At 47.0% G+C, this 22846-nt stretch overlaps 2 protein-coding genes across 4 annotated transcripts in view; one reads left to right on the top strand and one right to left on the bottom strand.

Annotated features, from left to right (window-relative positions):
• Positions 1-9316: 9316 nt before the first annotated feature.
• On the bottom strand, positions 9317-10092 carry RGS9BP (regulator of G protein signaling 9 binding protein). The gene has a single exon (XM_047078836.1). It carries the CDS (start codon positions 10090-10092, stop codon positions 9385-9387), a length of 708 nt encoding a protein of 235 aa, XP_046934792.1. The 3' UTR covers positions 9317-9384.
• A 1075-nt stretch (positions 10093-11167) lies between these two features.
• Positions 11168-22846, top strand: part of ANKRD27 (ankyrin repeat domain 27) — a 51753-nt gene continuing 40074 nt past the window's right edge. For all 3 annotated transcript variants that reach the window (XM_047078316.1, XM_047078318.1, XM_047078319.1), the window contains exons 1-2: positions 11168-11275; positions 22569-22700. In XM_047078316.1, coding sequence (XP_046934272.1) covers positions 22599-22700 — 102 coding nt within the window. In that variant the 5' untranslated portion in view covers positions 11168-11275; positions 22569-22598. The remainder of the gene's footprint in view (positions 11276-22568; positions 22701-22846) is intronic.

The following is a 22846-nucleotide window of genomic DNA, read 5'->3' on the forward strand; positions in this document are numbered from 1 at the left end:
AGAGTGGCTGTGGAGAGAGGGTAAGGAGGGAGAAGGGAATGATTTACAGAGTGTTGAGGGGGTAGACTTGATGTAATATGGTAATTGGTTGAATGCAGAGCAGGGGACAGGAAGGACTTAAGGTCTAGCTTGGGAGATTGAAGTAATAGTTATTCAACCCCAGAGGCAGTAATTAATAGTGATATTATTAAGCACCTACTGTATGTGAGGCTCTGGGAATTTTGTAAGTATTCGCTGCGTAATCCTCACAAAACCTTCTAAGGTGGAAATAGCCATTGCCATTTCACAGAAGAGAAACTATTCATGGTGGGGTTAAGTCTCTTAAGAAAGGACATGCTATTCTCTTCGCGGTAAAATAACACCATCGTTTTGTAGATAAAAATGTTAATTTGGGGGGCACCTAGGTGACTCAATCGGTTGAGCATCTGACTCTCGATTTTGGCTCAGGTCATGGTCTCACGGTTTGTGGGATCGAGCCCCACATCAGGCTCTGCGCTGACAGTGCAGAGCCTGCTTGGGATTCTCTCTCTTCTCTCTCTCTCTGTCTCTCTCTCTCTCTCTGCCCCTCCCCAGCTTGCTCACGCTTGCTTGAGCTCTTTCTCTTTCTCTCTCAAAATAAATAAGTAAACTTTTAAAAAATGTTTATTTTGAGATCAGCTTGTTTTCCCAAAGTCTGCTTACTCCTAAGTGAGATGATCAAGTTCTACAGTACATAGCAAAGTGGCATCCTTGGGTTGGATCTTAACCAATGCAGAACAGTCTCCAGAACTGCATGCTGCCATTTTGGTCTTATTCAGGAGGCTCTGTGACAATGCAATACCAGTTTATGTGTGTATCCACAGATCACATCCTATAACCTATTATCTGCACTGTTCTAATGTTCTCTGCTCAGAGGAAAAATTACAGATCTATTAATCTACTGCTATCAACAAACTCCTCTGAAACCTTGTGGCTTAAAATGATAAACATTACCTCACAGTTTCTGTGGATCAGGAGTTTGAGAACATTTTAGCTGGGTGGTTCTGACTCAGTATCTCCCATGAGATTGTGGTCAGCCTATCAGCCGGGGCTTGACTGGGCCTGAGCGATCCATTTCCACAATGGCCCACTCATGTCGCTATTGGCAGGAAGCTTCAGTTCCTCACCACACTGGTTTCTCCATTGAGCCACTTGAATGTCTTTGAAACTGGGCAGTTAACTTTCCCCAGAGAGAGTGACCCAAGAGAGAAGAAGGAGGAAGCCATGAATGCCTTTTATGATTTAGCCTCAGAAGTCACACTCCATTTCCAAGGTATCCTATTTTTACACTGGTCTGCTCTATTCAATGTGGGAGGGGACTACACAAAAATACCAGGAGGTTGGAGATCATTGTGGGTCATCTTGGAGGCTGTAGTAACAGTGGACAAAAAAATGAAACCATCTAAGCGTTGGAAGAAAACAGATAAATTCCTCTATAATCTTTGGGTCAAAATCTAGAAGCAGTAAGGGAAAAGATTGGTAACTTGACATATGCTTCTCTCCATATTTATAACTTTATTATGACCAAAAACACTGTAAGAAAGTCTAAGATGAGGTGCCTGGGTAGCACAGTTGGTTAAGCGTCTGAGTTTGGCTCAGGTCATGATCTCACAGTTAGTAAGTTCGAGTCCCGCGTCGGGCTCTGTGCTGACAGCTCAGAGCCTGGTGCCTGCTTCGGATTCTGTGTCTCCCTCTCTCTCTGCCCCTCCCCTGCTCACACTCTATTCCTCTCCCCCCCCCATCTCTCTCTCTCTGTCTCTCAAAAATAAATAAACATTAAAAAAATTTAAAATGTCATTAAAAAAAGAAAGTCTAAGACATAATAAAATGGAAAAATTACCTGTAATGCCTGTCACAAAGGATTAAGAGTTAGGAAAAAATGGAGAAGAAAAAACCTCTAATTATATAGAAAAATGGGCAAGAAAAAACAGTTTGGAGTAATTTAAGGTCACACATCCAGCAAGTGTTGGAAACCGTCTCCAAACCTATCGGCATGTTCTCAGAGTGTCCTGCCCAGCCCTGTCCTGCCAGGGGCATAATGCCAGCTGCTCCAGGCCTAACAGTAAGTGCACACGGTCATTCCCTAGTAGCACCAGCAGTTACAATGGGCCACTTGGTCACGAGAGAGCGAATCACTTTGTTTATGAGTCAGTTGCTTACTTCACAGTTCAGGACAGTTGACTCTTCATTCTGATGTTCTTCCGGTCCTCCCCAACTTTACTTACAATGAAAAAATCCCTCATTGGATTTATTAGAACATGTGAAACCTTGAAAATAAAAACTTTCCAAACATGTCCTGCCTCTTACCTATAGCTCCGTGTAGTCTTTTAGTTCACTATCAAGTTCAGCAAGCCCCAGTTCGCTTGAGTCATCCACTATTTATCAGGTTTTTCCGTTAAAAAGGGAAGCAAGGAAGAGAACTTTGGGGCTAGCCACGGAGAGATAATTTCAACTTGGATGGTCAACGGTAGCAGGAAAGCACATTCAGCCTTCCTAGAAGTCAAGGCACGTCACCAGGGTTAAACAAAACCCACCTGTGATTGACCAATAACATCCTGTGCACCACGAGTCGCCAGATAAAAATTATTTCTCAAACTTTTTTTTTTTTTTTTGAGAAGGATTTTAAAAAGGTTCACAGCATTGTTTTCTCAAACATGAATGGATTCCGGGGCACCTGGGTGGCTCAGTTGGTTACGCGTCTGACTTCATCTCAGGTCATGATCTCATGGTCTGTGAGTTTGAGCCCTGCGTCGGGCTCTATGCTGTCAGTTCAGAGCCTGGAGCCTGCTTCGGATTCCATCTCTCTCTCTCTCTCTCTCTGCCCCTCCCCCACTCACACTCTGTCTCTCAAAATATGAACAAACGTTAAAAAAATGAATGGATTCCATTTATGTGACATTCTGGAAAAGGCAAAACTGAAGGGACAGAAGTGAGATCAGTGGTTGCCAGACCCTGGGGCTGAAGGAAAGGACTGACTAGTAAGGCACGGGGGGCGGGGGGGGGGGGCCATGAAGGCTGCCATCTTGCTGCTTGCGGTGGTGGTTACATGATTGCACAGCTTTGTCAAAACCCAAAACTCATCTGTGAAGGGTGAATGTGACCATATTTAACTTGTACCTCAAAAAGTTTGGCTTTAAAAATTCATAGATTCCAACTTCCAGAGAAACCATCTGTACTTGACCTTTTTGTTACATACTTTTTCTCATTTTGACAAGTATATCTAAATTTGACCTTCAGATGGGTTTTTAGATTTTACCTGAGTTACAGAAAGTTAAATGTTTTCATATAGTTTGTTTTCATATAGTTTCTTTCCCCCAATTATCCAATTTCAGGACTTCTAAAGTAGTTTGATAAATAATAACAGCAGTGGTAGCCAACATTTATTGAGTCTTGTGCCCGGAAAAAGTCTTATCTTGATATCCTTATGAAGTATATATGCCTTATTATTACTCCCATTGCAAAGATTAAGTAAATTGAGGTCAGAGAGATTTAAGAACTTCAATGAGATCTGATCTAGACTCAGGTGTACTTTTTTCCATTGTTGGTACTCTTTTTTTTTTTAACATTTATTTATTTTTGAGAGACAGAGAGAGACAGGGCATGAGTGGGGGAGAGGCAGAGAGAGGGGGAGACACAGAATCGGAAGCAGGCTCCACGCTCTGAGCTGTCCGCACAGAGCCCAACGCGAGACTCGAACTCACGAACCGTGAGATCATCACCTGAGCCAAAGTTGGACGCTCAACGAACTGAGCCACCCAGGCGGCCCCCATTGTTGGTACTCTTAACCTCAACGCTATAGTGTCTTGACACAGGATTTCAAAACATGCTTCTGATTCCCTGGGGTAGAATTCCAAAAGAGATTTGCTTTGTTTTTAGGGGGGAAGGTTCTGAAATTGTTTCTCATTGTAGTTTGAGACCCTAACTGTTAAGATTTATATTTTAATAACAACAATATGTTCCAGAAGATAAGAGCATTCAAAATTTTATTGTAAAAACAATGTAACATTAAATTATTGAAAAAAACACCATTCATAATCCCAACACCTTCACGAATAGTTTCATTTTTATTTCCTTGCAGATTTTCTCTATATGCCTCACACATATGCCTAACACATCCATACGGACAGGGGACACTCACTTTGCTTTCTGGCAACAGCAAATGGACTCTTCAAAATCATTTCGACCAACGGGGGCTTTCATTTGGCTTCTTTACCTTTGTCACATAAGCCTAGGTTATAAACCTAAACGCCAACCAACAAGGATGGCCAAGAACTCAGAGGAGTGCCGTGAAAACACCCAGAATCGTCTGTGGAATGAGATGAAAATAAGTAAAAGAAGGGGAGAGAGCCATCTTGTCCTCACAGACAGAGGGCAGCAGCATGTGGCCACTTCCTGCACCTTTGGTCAGTTCTTAAGAGCCAAGGAACTAGTATTTGAATGACTTTATCTGTGTTGGCCGCAGCCAAAGATCAGTCATGCAGAGAACTTACTCTTCCCGGATTCCCTTCTGCATTATAGGATGAGTATAATCATACTGTACAGAAGCAGTTGGAAATTTATAATTCTGGAGTATTTCTGCACATCTCTTTATATGTAATGAAATCTGTGAAGGGTAAGAATGTTGATCAGGACATTCACTTCAAATGTGTATAAAAAAGATTAAGAATATATATATATTTTTTTAAAATCATAAAAGTTGATAGCTGAATCATTTGAGGGTGCCTATTTTTTTAAATACTCTTCTTAATGTTTATTCACCTTTTGAGAGGTGGAGACAGTGTGAGCAGGGCAGGGGCAGAGAGAGAGGGAGACACAGGATCGGAAGCAGGCTCCAGGCTCTGAGCTGTCAGCACTGAGCCCGATGTGGGGCTTGAACTCACGAACCGTGAGATCGTGACCTGAGCCGAAGTCAGACGCTTAACTGACTGAGCCACCCAAGCACCCCTTGAAGGTTCCTTTAATGACTAAGTTATAAATGCTTCACATTACCTATTTTACTTAATTAACAATTTTCATTAGATCATCATTCAAACAGTTGACATGAAGCCTTTAATTCCATGTGGATCTGATGCCTCGTACAAAGCAACCCGTGCTGTGCTCACATTTCACATCAGGTGGCCAATGCAGTTACAGTGCTGAGGGCACCAGGTTACTTACAGAACAGGATTTTCCCAGCCTCCCTGATAAGTGACAGGGTTTCACATCTGTCACGTCGCAGAATCAGGTTAGGTGGCCTGACTGCTGGGTAAAACAAAGTGTTTAATATATAAATAACTAGGCTTTCTTGGACTCAGGCTTATAGTCGGAATATTCCGAATCTAATTTAAATAGTATACATAAGTAGCATTTACACGAATTTACTTTTAAGTCCATCCACAAATCCTGATATGTAGGAAAACAACAGTAAGCTCAGTTCATTCTGATTTTTAAAATGTCTAGGGAATTTTACCAACAGACTAATTTTAGAAAATAACCACCACACTGTGATACTTTGTTTCAATGTGTACAGAAACCAACAACAACCCCGAATCCCCAAACAAAGTAACGCTTTCTTGTTGAACTTCATTCTGTTAAATGTTTTAAACTCTGGGAGAGACCTTTGCGACAATCGGTCAGGACTCCCCCAATTTCTCCATTGAGGGAACTGAGGCACAGGGAGGTCAGCGACTTATCTGAGGTACTTGGAGAGAGAGGCAGAGCCCCTGCCCATCACAGCTGGTCTGGCCTTAAGGGAGGAGGCAGTCCCCAAAGGAAGACAGAGGCCAGTCCTTCAGTTCTTTACTTAGGCTGACATAGGGGCTCACACTTTGGGGCTCGCACCTTGAACAAGCATTCATTACAGAAAGGACAGGTGCATCTGAAAAGCTAACGGCACAGCTAAAAATGTAGCCATGTGCAGGTTGCAAAGGAAAATGCAGCATTACCAGTATCCTCACGCAAACCCAAACTCTCTAACCAAAACTACTTGTCATTTGACATCATACATGTCTTACGTAGCTTACTGTAAACCTTGTAGGTAAACCTACTGTAAATCGTGCAGGTTATACTCTGAATTTTACTTGCCAAAAATATTTCCCTTGCAGCATTTAAAAGCCTAAGTTCTTAGACTACATAAGAAAGAATTTTCCAGGCATGTTTTTTCTTTCCTACAAACATTCCTGTTTTTTTAAACTACTAACAATAGTTCAAAGTTTCCGTAAGTGCCATGACATTCCAATTGTCTTCTCAGTCAGATAAAACTGTACTGTTTTCCCAAAAGAGAAGTCAGTGATATTTTCTCTTTACAGGTATTTATCATAAACATTTAACTCTGGAAATAAAGATCTATCCTTTAACTTGTACCCGTAATTTGGGAAACTAGCTGTTTTTTGCCATAGTTTCTAGTACTGACCTCATCATGCATACCCTATATTAAACATTTTGAATTTGGGTTTCTTTTTCCCCTACGCTTGTATCATGGTATGAAATACCAAATGTTTTTAGAAAATTAATGACTTTGATATCATACATCTAAATTATATACATAGAATTATATACATAGAAACGAGAGCAGAGAGCTATAGTGAGAGCCCCCTATAGCTCAAACAGAAAGTGATTTTGCTGGCCTCACATAGCAAAAGTTCTAGTAGGCAATGTTTTAACTCCAAATAATACCAAATATTCCTAATGCTTAAAACTTCCAAACTCAGAATTGTTTAGGCTAACAGGTCCATTCAGCTTTTTTGTGTGTGCAGATGCAACATTTAATCACTGATTTCAGTGAGCAGAGGACTCTCAGAATTAGGTACACATCTGATTGCACATATAAATACCCAAGGATCTGCCAAGTGAAAGGCCCACAGACCATGGCAAGAACAAAGAAATGTGTCCTAGTTGCTTTCTATGGATTACACAACGTCTGATGGATTTTGTTCTCCAATAGGTTCTGCTGAACAATTTTTTTGTTGTCATGAAGCAAAACAGTTTGGTAAGAACAGAAGAGTTACTGTACTAGAAACAGAAGAATATACTTAGGGCGTGGTTTTAAAGGATATTTTCCAACATTGGGTCACAGAATGCCCCAGCCTCCTCTTGTCTGGGAGAACTGAGAGTTTGGGGAAGGTAATAGAGATTCCATGCTGCCGTTGTGTATGGGAGGAGCGGGAGGGTACTTAGGAAACTTTTTGTGTTGTCTCTGAAGGTACCCTGAACCTTCAGATGCAAAAGAATTTGAGCTGGCCCCTATTCAGATGAGGCAGAAGGTGTTCCTTTTATTAGTTAAGGTCATAAAACTTTTAATCGGCTTAAGACCTTGTGGGTGTTTTAAAACCATTATCACAGACACGCACACAAACAGATCCCATACTTTCACTGTGAGGTACTGGAATCTGTGTGCTCAGGAAGGGTGGGAGGAAGTTGGGCTGGGAGGGTGGCCCTTAGGACCGCCAAGGCTGTAATACTTGTATCTGCCCCTACTCCTTGGCCCTCCAAGCTGTCCTTGTGAGACTGTCAATTCCCTTCTCTGGTCCCCTTTCCCACCTTTAGGGTACAAAAGAAAAAAAAAATCCTTGTCAGTTTTCAGCCAAACCAAAGTCTTGGGTTTTATTCCAAATTACCCTTGGAGAGTTAAATGCGTGCATTTTCTCAGCCTTATTTCCCCAACGATGTTCTCTCTGCACCACAGGCAGAGGTGGTGGCACTGCTCAGGTAAATTCCAGCCTGGGTCCCAGGGTTTTCCACATTCTTTATTGAGCGAAAGAAGCAGGGGCCACTCAGCTTCTGTTACCCACACCGTGGTTCCGGTAGTTTATGCTATAACCTGCCTTCGAGAAGGTCTATTTTAATAATAGATGTAGATTTACTAACTTAAGCATGTAAGTAAAGACCACGATGTTTGACTCATTGGCACGTATGGATTCGTGGCCAAATGTCCTTTACCAAAAAACCCAGCTTTGATAAGACAGAACAAATGTTATATGGTTTTTCTTTCAAATGGTTATTTTTTTTAAAAATTTTTTTTGAACGTTTATTTATTTTTGGGACAGAGAGAGACAGAGCATGAACGGGGGAGGGGCAGAGAGAGGGAGACACAGAATGGGAAACAGGCTCCAGGCTCTGAGCCATCAGCCCAGAGCCTGACGCGGGGCTCGAACTCACGGACCCCGAGATCGTGACCTGGCTGAAGTCGGACGCTTAACCGACTGCGCCACCCAGGCGCCCCTCAAATGGTTATTGTTTTTAAAAAGCTGCTGAAATTCTGAGCCGAAGCTTTTGCATTCTAACCCAGTCTCAGGGCTAACTGGCTCAAACTGACATGAGACAGTGAGGTTTCCCCTCTCAGGGTCAGTGTGAGGGTCAGGGAACTGTGCAGCTTCCTCCAGAGCCAGCTCTCCTACTGGCTAGCAGGCAAATTCCAAGGGATAGATAGGATTAAGGGCTCCAAAGAGGATTCTGCAGCCCTCCCCCAAAGGAGGATCAAACACTGGTCTAGTTTTGGAACAAAAAATAAACCCCAGCAAAGGAGAAAGTGCCTCTTTAAACAGCATGTGTCCCTTACCAAAGCTCGTGCCCCTTCCAGGCTGGCTGGGGAGAGCCCTTTTTAATAGGCAAGTGTGTGCAATGGATCCAAGCATGTGAGGGCAGGCTCCACATGCCTTCTCTGGTTTCCTAAGTAGGGTCATAACTTGGGGGGAGGTCAGCATCCCAAACCTCTTCCCGCTGCTTTTGGTAACTAATGGATAAACTCTGCCAAGAAGCTCAATCGTGCACCATAGAGATAGCACTTTGCATGAATGTCTCTGCACACTCTCCTAAGCTTAGGCCCCAAAGGATTAAGGTAATAAAACCTGCTTACATCTTCTTACAGTTTTGTCCAGGAAACAAAGTCACCACCCATACAGAGCAAAACAACCCCACCCCCACTCATTTCACCTCACCCCCCCTTTCAAACTGCCCCCCTGCGCGCAGACAGTGGGAATCGCTGGTAGAGGTGGGGTAATCCGACTCAGACTCCGTTGTAAACGCGCCCCAGCTGCACAAGCGGTAACCCATTAACTTGGAATCTAGGGTCACTGTGGACGGTTTTCTATTAATAGGGGATAAAGCTGCTGCATACATTAGCGGTAATGCCCTGGCCGCCCGCGCAAAATTAACTCCTCACAGGCCAGCACCAGGCAACCATGTTCTGCCCAGGCAGATGTGTTCACACACACACACACACACACACACACACACACACACACACACACACAGGGCTTTAGAACCCCTTCCCTTAAACATGCCAGATCCCACTCCCATCCACAGTGCAGGCAGTGGCAGTCGTTCCTGAAGGATGTCTTCGGGGAGGGAGCGGCGGCGGCGGCGGCGGCGAGTAGAGTCTTCTGTCGGTCAGCTCAGCTTCGCCACGCAGATGGCCAGGGCCACGGCCGCCAGCAGCACGGCGCTGAAAACGGTGGCGGCCAGGGCCTTGCTCACGTCGCAAGGCCGGGTGCGCTCCTGTACAGACACGACGCCCACCGAAGAGGCGCCGACACTGGACAGGAGCTCGGCGCCCGCCGTTTGGCGGGCCTGCACGGTCCAGCGGGGCACGTTGACCTTCATCTCCATGTCGTTGACCATCTCGCTCACCTGAAGGATCTCCCGCTCCAGCTCGCGCAGGTCGTCCACGTCGAAGTCGCGCTCCGCCTCGTGCCGCAGGCTGCGGGCGCTCAGGGCGCGCGCCGCTACGCCCGCGGAGCCGCCCGCTACGCCGGTGCGTACCAGCGGCCGCCGCGGCGCGTGCAGCGGGAACGCGGTGCCCAGGGCCAGCGCACGCCGCATGTCGGCTTCCAGCAGGTCCAGGCAGCCAGAGAAAGCCACCCAGAGGCGCTCGAACTCCGCGCGCTCCTCGGCGCCCAGGCCCCGGTCGCGTAGCGCGGCCGTCAGCTGGGCGCGGATGGCCACCGCCAGCTCCTGCGCCTTCTGGCGCGTCTTCTGCAACTCCTCACGCAGGTTCTGCGAGTCTGCCGAGCCACCGACGGTCAGCACCAGGTGGTGGTAGCATGCGGTCGTCTTGTTGAGAGCGTCCAGCAGCGCCTTGCACTCCTCCCTTGCCATGGCGGTGCGCTCGGGCGCAGCCCGGCCGCCCACACCCCTCTTCGCCCCCAAGCTCTCAGCGCGGCAGGACGCGGCCGGCCACGAAGGCAGCCTGGGGCCGGGCGGTCCGCGCGCTTCTCATGGCCCGAGACAAGCTCGGCGCTGCCGCTGTAGACAGAACCTCTCCAGCCCCACGACGTGCGCCTCCGCGGACCGACGCAGAGACAGAGCCCCGTTAGCTATCTCTCATCCCCTCGTCCATCATTTCCTGATGCACTCCAAGTCACACGCCGAGTCTCTGCACCGCCCTCGCCTCCACGATGGTCCTCTGCGAAGCCCGGGTTGCGGTCCCCATCCTTCTCCCGTGCCGTCGCCAGCGCTAGCGGCCGCCGAGCCGCGCGCGGCGCCTTAGCCACAGCCAAGGGCTGCGGGGTCGGGTTTCTTAGGATCCGCCCACCCCCGCCCGTCCTCGCGGAGCGCTTGCAACTCTTGGATCTGGGATAGGCGGGGCCCCGCGCGGGGAGGTCACGTGTAGGTCCCCCATCTCCCCCTCCTCTGCACCCCATTACAGATTTGGAGACTAGCCCTCGGCAGTTCCAACCCTCCAGTATCGTAAAGATGGGGAAACCGAGGCACAGGTAAAAGGGAGCCTAGATCACGCGACGTCCGTGCAAGTGGGGGAACCAGAACCCAGGGACCCCAACTCCTAGACCCCTTCATTGACATAGTGGTGTCCCTTGTAGGACAGAGGACTTCGTCCTCCGAAGCTAGCAGTAAAGGGCGATCCACAGGGCGGGACGACTCCCTGATGCTCCCTATCCAGATCCCGCCGGCTTTCTAGGGACCAAGCTTGGACCCCACCTCTAGTGTCAGATCAGCTTTCGGCCCCGCCCCCTCCCGTTCCGGGCACGCGCAGTCCGCGGCTCCAGGCTGGTCCCGCCTGAGTAGGAAGCGCTGTGCGCCGCCTGAGCCCCACCCCGGCTGGGCGGGCTCAGTGATTGCTCTGTGCACACGTCACTCTGGGTAAGGGCTGTCCCTCATTGGCCTGACCAGGTGCGGCTCCGCCCAACGGCGGAGTAAAGGGGTGGGCGGTGGAGCTGAACTGCTGCGCTGGGGTGGTGGGCACCGAGGTCTGAGTCGAGGGCCCGGGAGGTGTCGCCGCCGCTCCTGGAAGGGCAGGGAGTGAAACTATGTAGCCTTTTAAGTAAGTGTCCTCCCTCCTGTCTCCTTCCGCGCCTCCCTTCCTCCGGGACGGCTGCGCCTCGGGGCCTAGTGGCCGGGCGGGGCCCCAGAGCTGGAAGGGGGAGGGGCTCTTTTCTCCCCGCCGCGGGAGCCCCGCGGCGCCCCAGGCTGGGCTGGCTGCCCCTGGACGGCCACCCCAAGACCCCAGTCCCTCGCTAGCTGGGCCGCCCGCCCGCGCTCTCCGGGTCCGATCGGCAGCCGGGCTCTCTCTGCCCTTCGTGTGCGGAGTGGGGGATGGCGAAGAATGCGCCCTCTGATCCCCATGACTACGGGACGGGTCAGCGGGTGCGGGGGCTGTGAGCTCGGACTTGGGGGCAGTGGGCGGGGCCGTCGCCCCAGCGCTGAGTGGCCTCGGTGGTTGGCTGACTGCCTGACCCGGCGGCTGGAGGGGGAGGATGTGGGTGGGGGTCCGGAGCCTCTGGCCTTGTGGTCCCGGGGAAGTGTGGGGGGGGGGGTGAAGGGGCAGGGAAGGAGGAGGGAATCCCTGTCAGTCAGTCGTCTTTCATCCTGCTGGGTAAAATTTACTCCAGGAAAACTTAAGCACCAAGAGATGTTCCAGATTCTGGGTTTGTTCAGTTCTTTTCGTTGAACATAGACTACTGTGGGCTCTTGAGCCAGGCATGGCCCCTGGAGATGTTGGGGACTTGGGCACTGGAAACCGAAGCCTGTGCTGGGCCATCACGGAGCAAGTGACCCGTCTTCCTTGAGAATTTAGGACATACAGGGAGGGAGGAGCTGGCGAGACTGGAGGGACTACTAGTTTGCATGCGAACTGGCGTTTTCCAAGTTTATGGGTTTCGTGGGGGAGAGTACCCTATTTTGATTAGCGCAAGCCTCCCGCCAGCCCCAGAGAAGAGCAGGGAATCTTGGTGAGATATTAGCGTTTTTTTTTTTTTTTTTTTTAATTTTTTTTTTTTTCAACATTTATTTATTTTTGGGACAGAGAGAGAGAGACAGAGCATGAACGGGGGAGGGGCAGAGAGAGGGAGACACAGAATCGGAAACAGGCTCCAGGCTCCGAGCCATCAGCCCAGAGCCCGACGCGGGGCTCGAACTCAGGGACCGCGAGATCGTGACCTGGCTGAAGTCGGACGCTTAACCGACTGCGCCACCCAGGCGCCCCGAGATATTAGCGTTTTGAGTCTGCCTCCCCCAGCATGGTATTGAGGCAGTCCAGAGGATCCAGAGCGCTTCACCCCAGGGTTCCCTCTCACTGAGCTCTCTGTCCTTTTATCTATTGATTTGGGGCCATTTGGGGCCAGGGCTTGGATGATCCAGGCCGTGGCCATTCTCTGCTGTGTGGCGCTTAGCCGCCCACTGGCCACATGGGGCCATGGCAAGGGAAGAGTAGTTTTCAAGACAAAATGGACAGGAGGGAGAACCCATCACTTTGGGGAGCTTTGGGGACAGTGGAGGGAGGTGAGGCTACTGAGATCGGTGGAAGGCCAGAATGAGAGGTCCTTAAAGCCAGGTGGAGAAATTGAGAGTTCGTCTAGTAGGGAGTTCAAGTACGTAAGTCCTTGAAGAATATAGTAGCCCTCTTTAATCTGTGGGGGATGTTTTCCAAGACCCTTACTGGATGCCAGAAACTTTGGATAGTACCAAATCCTATACCTACATACTTATGATGAGTTTAATATATAAATTAGGCACAGTAAGAGATTAACAAAAATAACTAATAAAAAAGAACACTTATTCATGAGGCACTGTGATAAAAGTTATGTAAATGTGGTCTGTCTCAAAATATCTTACGGTACCATACTCATTCTTCCTGTGATGATGTGAGATGATAAAATGCCCACGTGATGAAATGAAGTGAGGGGACCCGATACGGGTTATTATGATACTGTGTTAGCTACTGTTGACTTTCTGACCGTATGTCAGAAGGAGGATCTTCTGTTTCCGGACTCCAGTTGACCATGGGGAACCAAAACTGGAAGATGAAACTGAGGGTAAGAGGGACTACTATACCATACAGACCTCAGTGTTGCAAAGATCACTTTGTTATCTTTTCATGTGGACCAGTATGAGTAAGATCAGGAGGCAGAAGCCCCTGAGGGAGAAGTGCAGGATGGGAGCAGGGACAGACACTTGTGACTAGCCCCAGCGACAGGAAAGCAGTCGGGGCTCTGAAGTGGAGAAGCTACTGGGGTGAGCTCTCTTGACTTTGGCTTGCCATCTGAAATCATCCTGCCTGGCAGCATTGCCGGGAGAGCAAGCAGTAGTGTCTGCAGTCAAGGTCTTCTTGATTGTGTCTCCTTGTGGCTCTTGGACTGCATTGCCCTCGTGAGGGCAACCGCTGGGTCTGTGCACCGTTAGTGTTTCTGTGGGGGCTCTCCCTCCATTTGTGAATTGTCAGAATTAGACTGGTGGCCAGTAACTTAATCCTCTCCTAGAGGAGCAGAGGAATGTGGCCATGTGATGATAGATACCAGACCTCGAAAGGATTCAGACCCAAATCCAGACCTTCTACGTCTGCGAGACACCGAGACGCGGCCCTCGGAACTCCCGCCTTTCTGCTCAGGATTCTGGCAGGAGTTGGGTGCTGGTGCCTCCTCCGGTGACTTCTGGAGCGGGGTGATGGAGTGGTGTTCTGAGGGGCGGTTGTGCTCCTCCGAACTCTCCTGCTTAGTGGTCACACCCCTCTTCCAGCTCTGAGGCCTTCTCTCCCTGTGTGGCCCTCCACATTCCAGCTGTCACTGCGTATGGCCAGCTCTGAGCACAGTTTGTTTCTGGCTTTTTGCCAGTGCCTGCATAGCTGCCTGGGGCCAGCTCGTCACCCTCCCTTGGATATGGGCGGTGGATTTTCAGCTCCTATGAGAGGTGACACCTCCCAGGGAGCTTGAGCGTCCTCTAACACCCCGCTATCATTTTGTTCAAGTGGACGACACAGATACAGCATGCCTACGGAGAGCCAGCTGGCCACAAACAGGCTGGAAGCTTTGAAGGAGAGCTTTGAGAAAAGTATAGATAGGATCCACAGATGTTACAGGCCGGAAGGACATAAGTGACTGTAATGCCGTACGTTACACCATCCAGCTGCTTCCATTTGCTATTAAATATAGATGAATTAGAAAGTTTTGCCCTTTTGCCTTTCCCTTCTGAATCACAGATGAAACTAGTTGGAGAATGTTGCTCATCATTTGGAAAATATGCCTGATCAAGACCTTTGGTGAGGGCCCTGTAAGGGTGGGAGCAGCCAGAGCATTTCAGCCGGGAGTTTATCTCTGGGAGGCACAGACATTCCCGTGTTGGATTGTGCTGAGCGAAGCTGCACGCTGCCATCAGATGGTCCCTGACCACCCAGCCTCATCTAGGCTGGTGGGACGGTTGAAGACCACAAAACCACAAGTGTGCACACCACATCTTGAAATGTCCGGTGCTAGTTTGAGACCTTGCCTGGCTCTCCTGTTCATAGGGTCACCTCGGATAACTCATGTTCAGGGGTATTTGTTACCTGTGACTAATTTCACATTGGAGTTGCTGTAAATCATCCCATCATTTGAGCTTCGTCAGGGGTGGAATTTTTTTCTTAAAGGGGTTTTATAAGAGGATTTACTCCTCTTTCCAGTTTTATGAGGAAGAATCCATTTACTTTGCATGTTATTTTAAAATCTAAAGCTAATTCTTGCAAGTAAACTCGTTCAGGGTGTTAACCTACTTTAAGTATTTACCTCTGTATGAGAATTCCGTTCTGGCATTAAGCACCAGACTGCATCAGATTATTATATGTTTTTAACACTGGGAGGAAAAGGTGGACAACAGTTCTGGACAGAGCTCTTGGAATCCTTACTCCTGGACAGAGGGTTCAGTCCTTGGCAACCAGGAGGAATGATGTCCAAGAGAAAACAGATGACTTGGGACTGAAACACAGCAAGCTCTGTCCCATTCACCAGCAATGCTTGCTCAGTCTTGTGTGTTTCGTGCATTTGAATGGAATGTTTTTCTTTTTATAAATGTTTTTTCATTTTATTTCTTTTTAGAGAGAGAGAACGCACAAGTGGGAGAGAGGGGCGGGGGGGGGAGAGAGAGAGAGAGAGAGAGAGAGAGAGAGAGAGAGAGAATCTCAAGTAGGCTCGACGCTCAGCACAGAGCCCAACGTGGGGCTCGATCCTACGATGTTGGGATCGTGACCTAAGCCGAAATCAAAGTTGGATGCTTAACTGACTGAGCCACCCAGGTGCCCCTGAATGGAATGTTTTGATGTGGCCTTCAGGGGCCTTCCTTTACCTTGCTGCCCCTCTCTGACTGGCACTATTTGGATTCTTGTATTTCCCTGGACTCACTCATCTGTCAAGAGAAGTTTACTCTTGGGTTTCTGTTCCTGCTTCCCAAACCCTTGTCTTACTCTGGTCCTTGCCAGGGAGGCCTTCTCTGCTCCCCACCCCACCCCCTTTCCTTGCTTCTCCCTTCTCTTGTCTGGTCCTTACCTGCCGCAGCGCTGCGCTGCTCTGGGTTGGTTTTACTCTGCTGATACACATTCCTTGCCTCCCAGCCAGGTTGTCACTTCCTCCATCAGAGTTTGCCCTTGTCACCTCCATCTTGGGCGTGGAGGTGTGGACGCTGAGGCTGAGCCGGCACCTTGTCTGAGAAGCAGAAGGAGTGTCCCTTCCCAGCTTCATTCTGCCCGAATCTCATCCTGTCTCTCATGCGGTTTCTGTCCAAGGGGTGTTTACTTTTGCACTCTGCTGTGTAGAACCAATTGTGTGAATTTTTGTTTTCTTGTGACTCTGTCCCAGCAAAGTCACATTATCCAGTTGTTCTGGTACAGATTTGGTAGGGACTCGTAAAAGGATTATTTGGACTCCAGTAATAATTGAATTCAACAATTCAGGTACCTGAATTGTTCAGGTACCTGAATTGTTGCAGAGCCGTCTCTGGGGTCCAGGAAGGGGTTATATGTAGCCTTTTTCATGCTAGGCTCTTCCCCAAGAGGATTTGCAGGGAACTCAGGCAGTCCCCAGGGGTGGGGCTGTCCCCTGAGGCAGTCCCCAGGAGGGCCTGTAGCAGAGACTGTTCTGGCTGGACCAGACCGGGGGAGTTCAGTGTAGGGCCTGTGTGGCTGTCTGTCATGGTGACTTTTCCTTTGGGGGAATCTGTGCATCTGTGACTCATGAAATAACCCTTAATCCAGGCTTACTTATTTTACACGATGAGTGTAGTTGTTGAAGGGGTGCATGTTGGAATCAATTCTGACATGTGTGTAACCTCGAATGGGCCAAACGTGGCTCAGTGTCTTCATCTGCAGCATATGGGGACTAATGATACCAACAGTTGTTTTGAGCATTAATTATAGTTAGTTACCTATAGTTATTATGAACATTAAAATGGGATGAAGATACATAGAAGTTATCACAGTGCCTGAACGAAAGATGCTTTCAAATAGTTGCTGTTTTTGTTTTTTAATGTTTGTTTATTTTTGAGAACGTGCAGGCAGGGGAGGGACAGAGAGAAGGAGACAGAGGATCTGAAGCGGGCTCTGTGCTGACAGCAGAGAGCCTGATGTGGGGCTCACACTCATGAACTGCGAGATCATGCCCTGAGCCAAAGTCACTCAACCTACAGAGCCCCGCAGGTGCCCCATCAAATAGTTGCTATTTTTATCATTAGCTGAAACTGATAGAATTCATAATGTATGTACTTATGTCTACTGTCCTGGTATTTTCCCAAGAAGGCATTTTGGAATATTGTTACATAGTAAGAAAGTAATTCAGTTTTTCATTCCTATTTCATTCATCTTATTGTATTAGGGATAAGTTACTTGATGTTCTTTGATAGTTGCTAATTTTCCCTTTTCAGTGAAGGGGTCTCAGGCTCGGGTTCAGAGTGTTTGGCAGGTAGTGGTATTTAGCAAGGTTTTAACGTCAATCGTTTTTATAATTTTTAAGATTACATATTTTATAGGAGTGATACTGTTTTTATATTTAAAGTTGTAATAAGGGTTCTTTTTAAAATAAAATTTAGAGGTGCGTAGGTGGCTCATTTAAGCGTCCAAGTCTTGATTTTGCTCCGGTCGTGATCTCACCGTTAGTGGGATCGAGCCCCACATCAGGCTCTATGCCAACAGCAAGGAGCCTGCTTTGGATTCTCTCACCTCTCTCTGCCCCTCCTCTGCTTGTGCTTTTCTCTTTCTCTTTCTCTCTCAAAATAAATAAATAAACTTAATAAAAATAAATAAAATAAAAAAAAATTTTTTAATGTTTATTTATTATTAAGAGACAGAGAGAGACAGAACATCAGCATCGGAGGGGCAGAGAGAGGAGGAGACACAGAATCCAAAGCAGACTCCAGGCTCTGAGCTGTCAGCCCAGAGCCCGACACGGGGCTCAAACTCACAAACCGCGAGATCATGACCTGAGCCGAAGTCAGACGCTCAACCGACTGAGCCACCCAGGCGCCCCTAAATAAAATAAAATTTAAAAGACAGTAGGTGTTTAAAGGAATATGTCAAACATTAGCAGTAGAGTCATTGTGTATAATTATGCAGATTATTTACTACACAGGTGCCCTGCCTAGGGGAGGGAGATATTGGCAAACTGGGGCTGATAAATAGCCTGTGAGCTACTTACCAAGCCATGTGCCCTGGCATAGGACTGTACCCACTGGGAGGATGGGGTCCCTTTTTCTGATTCTCACAAAGACACCATATGGGCCAGCAGTAAGTGGTGGTATACTGGTATGCAGTATGGCAAAAATACTGAAAGCGGCATGTAAATGGGAATTCTGCAAGACAGGTGTTTATATTCTTCATTGCACTGCCTGAGATGGAGGCTCAGATTCTTTTTCTGTGCCCATTTTTCATATTCCTCTCTGATAGCTCAGGGACACCACACGGATGTATGGTAAATGGAGCAGACAGGGGCAATGGAAGCTCCATTCACAACAGGAGAAAATCTATACAGAATATGCAAATAATGTTTAATAAAAGTTGTATATAATCTATGATTTTTATGGAGAAAATTTAATTGGAGGACATAGAAGAAGACATACAGGGAAAGACATACCATGTCCATGGATGATGAGATTCATTATCATAAAGATGTTGACTTTCCAGTCCATAAATTTAGTGCATTTCTAATAAAAATCCCAAGAGGATTTTTCATGGTATTGATGAACTGATTTTAATTTGTGTGATATTGCAAAAAGTTAAGAAGAACCAGACAATTTTGGAGAACAAGGAGGGAGGCCTTTATGAGACAGCAAGGCTTATTATGAAGCTATAGTCATGTAAAACAATGTGGTGTAGCCCTACTCTGTCCAGTATAATAGCCACTAGCCGTATGTGGCTATGGAGCACTTGAATGTGGCTAATATGAATTGAAAAGTGAATGTAAAGTACACACCAAATTTTGAAGATTTAGTAAGAGTAAAAAAGAATGTAAAATGTGTCATTAATAGTTTTAAAAATTGATCACATGTTGAAAATATAATATTTTGGTTATATTAGGATAAATATTAAAATTAATTTCACTTTATATTAAAAAAATTTTTAATGTTTATTTTTGAGAGAGGGAGAGAGAGAGTGAAAGCAGGGGAGGAGCAGAGAGAGAGACACAGAATCCAAAACAGACAACAGGCTCTGGGCTGTCAGCACAGAGCCCGATGTGGGGCTTGAACCCATGAACCGCGAGATCATGACCTGAGCCAAAGTTGGATGCTTAACTGACTAAGCCACCCAGGTGCCCCTCATCTGTTTCTTTAAAAAACAATTAAAAACAACTTTTTTAATGTTTATTTTTGAGAGAGAGGCAGAGAAAGCAGGGAGGGGCAGAGAGAGAGGGAGACACAGAATCCAAAGCAGGCTCCAGGCTCTGAGCTGTGAACATGGAGCCCAGTGTGGGGCCCGAATTCATGAACCGTGAGATCATGACAAGAACAAAAGTCAGATGCTTAACCCACTGAGCCACCTAGGCGCCCTGAAAAAGTAAATTTTTTTTAACGTTTATTTATTTTAGAGAGAGAGAGAGAGAGACAGAACTCGAGAGGGGGAGGGCAGAGAGGGAGACACAGAATTGGAAGCAGGCTTCAGGCTCTGAGCTGTCAGCACAGAGCCTGATGCGGGGATCAAACTCACGAGCTATGAGATCATGACCTGAGCCGAAGTCAGATGCTCAACCAACTGAGCCACCCAGGCGCCCCTGTTTCTTTTTTAATGTGACTACCAGAAAATTTTAAGTTATATGTGTTTATGCATAGTGTGTATGTAATTACATTTCTCAAGTGTTGGATGGCACTGGTTAGACTGTTGAAATAGCGTAGAGCTCAGAAACCAGCTAAACATATATAGGGACTTGGAATATAGCAAAGGTAGCATTATTGGCCAGTGTGAAAGTGATCGACTATTCAAAAAAGCATGATGGGACAGTTGGCTTATGCTCTGGACTGAATTTTTGTGCCCCCACCCCGCCATTCATATGTTGAAATCCTAATCCTTAATGTGATGGTATTTGGGGGTCAGGCGTTGAGATTCATAGGGGTTAGATTAGGTCATGGGGCCCTCGTGATGGAATGAACAGTCTTGTAAAAAGAGGAAAAGACAGGAGAACTCTTGCCATGTGAGGACCCAGCGAGGTGGTGGCAGTCTACAAACTAGGAAGTGGGTCATCAAGAACCAAATCTGCCAGGACCTTGTTCTTGGGCTTCCAGCCTCCAGAACTATGAGAAGTAAATTTAAGCCGCCCAGTCTGTACTTTTTGTGTTAGTAGCCCAAACAGCCCAAGATAGCTTACCATATAGGAAAGAAATTAAATTAGATGCCTAATTTATAGTATGTATAAAAACGAAGATTCTTAAGAATTATAGTGATTATATTTATGGTTTTGGAGTTGAAAGGATATGATTTCAAGTAGTCTGTGTTGCATAGTAAACCAGCCCAAAACTTAGTGGCTTAAAACTGCCACGATTCATCGTTTCCTACTATTCATGGGCTGGCAGACTGGTTCTTCTGCTAGTCTCACCTGGACTCACATGGCTGCATTCAGCTGGTGGGTGGGCTGGCTGGCTGTACTCACTGGACCACATGGGCCTCTCTTCCCCTCATGGTCCTTCATCCCACGGGCTTCTTCTTCTTCTTCTTCTTCTTCTTTTAATTTTTAAAATGTTTTTATTTATTTTTGAGAGAGGCAGAGCATGAATGGGAGAGGGGCAGAGAGAGAGAAGGAGACACAGAATCTGAAGCAGACTTCAGGCTCCGAGCTGTCTGCACAGACCCTGACACGGGGCTCGAACCCACAAACCGTGAGATCATGATCTTAGCCAAAGTCAGATGTTTAACTGACTGAGCCACCCAGGCGCCCCTCACAGGCTTCTTCATAGCGTGGTGGTCTTAGGGTGCCAAGAGAAAGGGTGTGGAATCTGCAGTCTCTTGAGGCTGACACTCTAAAATCCCAGAGCATCACTTCTGTCTGTTGGTTGGCTAACGCAGTCACAGGGCTGGCTCAGATTCACAGGGGTGGGGAGGTAGACTCCACCTTCTGAAAGCGAGAATGATGAAGTCACTTTGCAGAAAGGTACTCCAGATGATAGGATTTCCTAAGATCCACAAAGCACTGACCATTAAGGCAAGGGTTGACAGGTTCAGCCACATTAAAATCAAACACTTCTATTTCTGAAAATATCCATTTGAAAAAATGAGGAGACAGGTCACAGATCGGGAGAAGATATTTGCAAGTCCTTTTAGTATCCAGATGCATAAAGAACTATAAATGGTAAGAAAAAGGCCAACAACCCATGTAAAAAGTGGGCGAAAGACGTGATAAGGCAATTTATAGAACATAAGGAAATGACGTTCAATTTGTTTTTCTTTTTCTTTTTTTGTTTAAGTGTATTTAGAGAGACAGTGTGGGCAGGGAAGGGGCAGAGAGAGAGGGAGAGAGAGAATCCCGAGCAGGCGCTGCACTGTCAGCGCAGAGCCTGATGTGGGGCTTGAGCCCATGAACGGCGAGGTCATGACCTGAGCCGAAACCAAGAGTCAGACGCTCAACCAACTGAGCCGCTCAGGAGTCCCGATGTTCAATTTCATTAGAGAAATGAAAATTAAAAACAGCAAAATACTATTTTATACTCCCAGACTGGCAGAAATGAGATAATTGGACAATACTAAAAAGGGTTGGCTAGGATGTGGTGTGAGGGAGGGGTGCACCCATGCTCTTTTCATGGAAGTAGAAAGCAGGTGGGTGTACCCTAGACTGCCTCTCCTAGGGACGTTCCCACATATGTGCTCAGGCTATACACATAAGGGCATAAGCAAGTTCATTCCAGCATTGTTTGTAATCCCGAAAATGTGGATGCAATATAGGATATCAGATAAATAAATTGTGTCATGTTCCCTTAAAAGAATACTAGACATCAGAAGTTAGTGAAGGAACGTCTGATCTGTATGGATCAGCATAGCTAGGATTTGAAAACTTGTTGATTGGAAGAGGCGTGTTCCAGGATACTTGCAGCGTGAAGCCAAGTATGGAAATTCTGAAGCTCCTAAAAGAATATTTTATATTACTTATGAATGCACGCGTGTTAAAGGAATAGAAACATGAACAAGAATAGTGGTTGGTTCTGAAAGAGGAGGAGGGAATGGGATCAGAGGGGCATAGGGGGATTCCAGTCTATTCTGATAGACTTCTAAATTTTTTTTTTCCACGTTTTTATTTATTTTTGGGACAGAGAGAGACAGAGCATGAATGGGGGAGGGGCAGAGAGAGAGGGAGACACAGAATCGGAAACAGGCTCCAGGCTCTGAGCCATCAGCCCAGAGCCTGACGCGGGGCTCGAACTCGCGGACCGCGAGATCGTGACCTGGCTGAAGTCGGACGCTTAACCGACTGCGCCACCCAGGCGCCCCTCTGATAGACTTCTTAAAAGAAACTCTGAAGCAAATACTCAAAGTGTTAAATTTGGTAATCCGGGGTGGCAGGTTTCCATTGTTCCTGTAGGCTGAAAGTATTTCATTCAGAATACACACATATATTTAAAATGTCATAATTTTGGTCACAGAGGATGTTCTAAAAATAGCCATTTTTATTTTTTGCAATGATTTGGAGCTTAAGATTTTCAGGATGTAATGTATACAGTTAGCCAGTAAAACAACTCATCTTGGAATTGGTGGGTTATCTTTGATACTTCCTGATGGGGTGTTAAGTCTGTAGAGTAGAATAATACATGTCAGAGATGCTTTTTAGAAGTTGCCAGAACAGGACTTTTCTGTGTTATATAAATCTGAAAGTGGTCATTTACTGCTTTTTCTTTCCTTGTCCCAGGAGACGGTCTCTGCCCCATCTGAAGTCCATATGGCTCTATATGACGAAGATCTCCTGAAAAATCCTTTCTATCTGGCTCTTCAGAAGTGGCGTCCTGACTTATGCAACAAGGTGGCCCAAATCCATGGCATTGTAAGTGCCTCAAGCCTGAGGGTCATCCTTCTCCATTAGGCGTGGACCAGGCAGTGCCGACGAGGCCAGACATACTGTCGAATTTGGTTAAGCATAGAGGGAGTCAGTTACAAACTTGCTCAGTATAACAAGCCCCTGGCCACGCT

This window comes from Lynx rufus, unplaced genomic scaffold, assembly GCF_022079265.1.
Source record: "Lynx rufus isolate CCGP_SWC_20201006 ecotype Redwood Valley unplaced genomic scaffold, mLynRuf1.p SCAF_16, whole genome shotgun sequence".
Lineage (NCBI taxonomy): Eukaryota > Metazoa > Chordata > Mammalia > Carnivora > Felidae > Lynx > Lynx rufus.

What these genes read in the sequence shown, in the direction of transcription:
- RGS9BP (XM_047078836.1), bottom strand. Translation starts at nt 10,092, where the DNA reads ATGGCAAGGGAGGAGTGCAAGGCGCTGCTGGACGCTCTCAACAAGACG.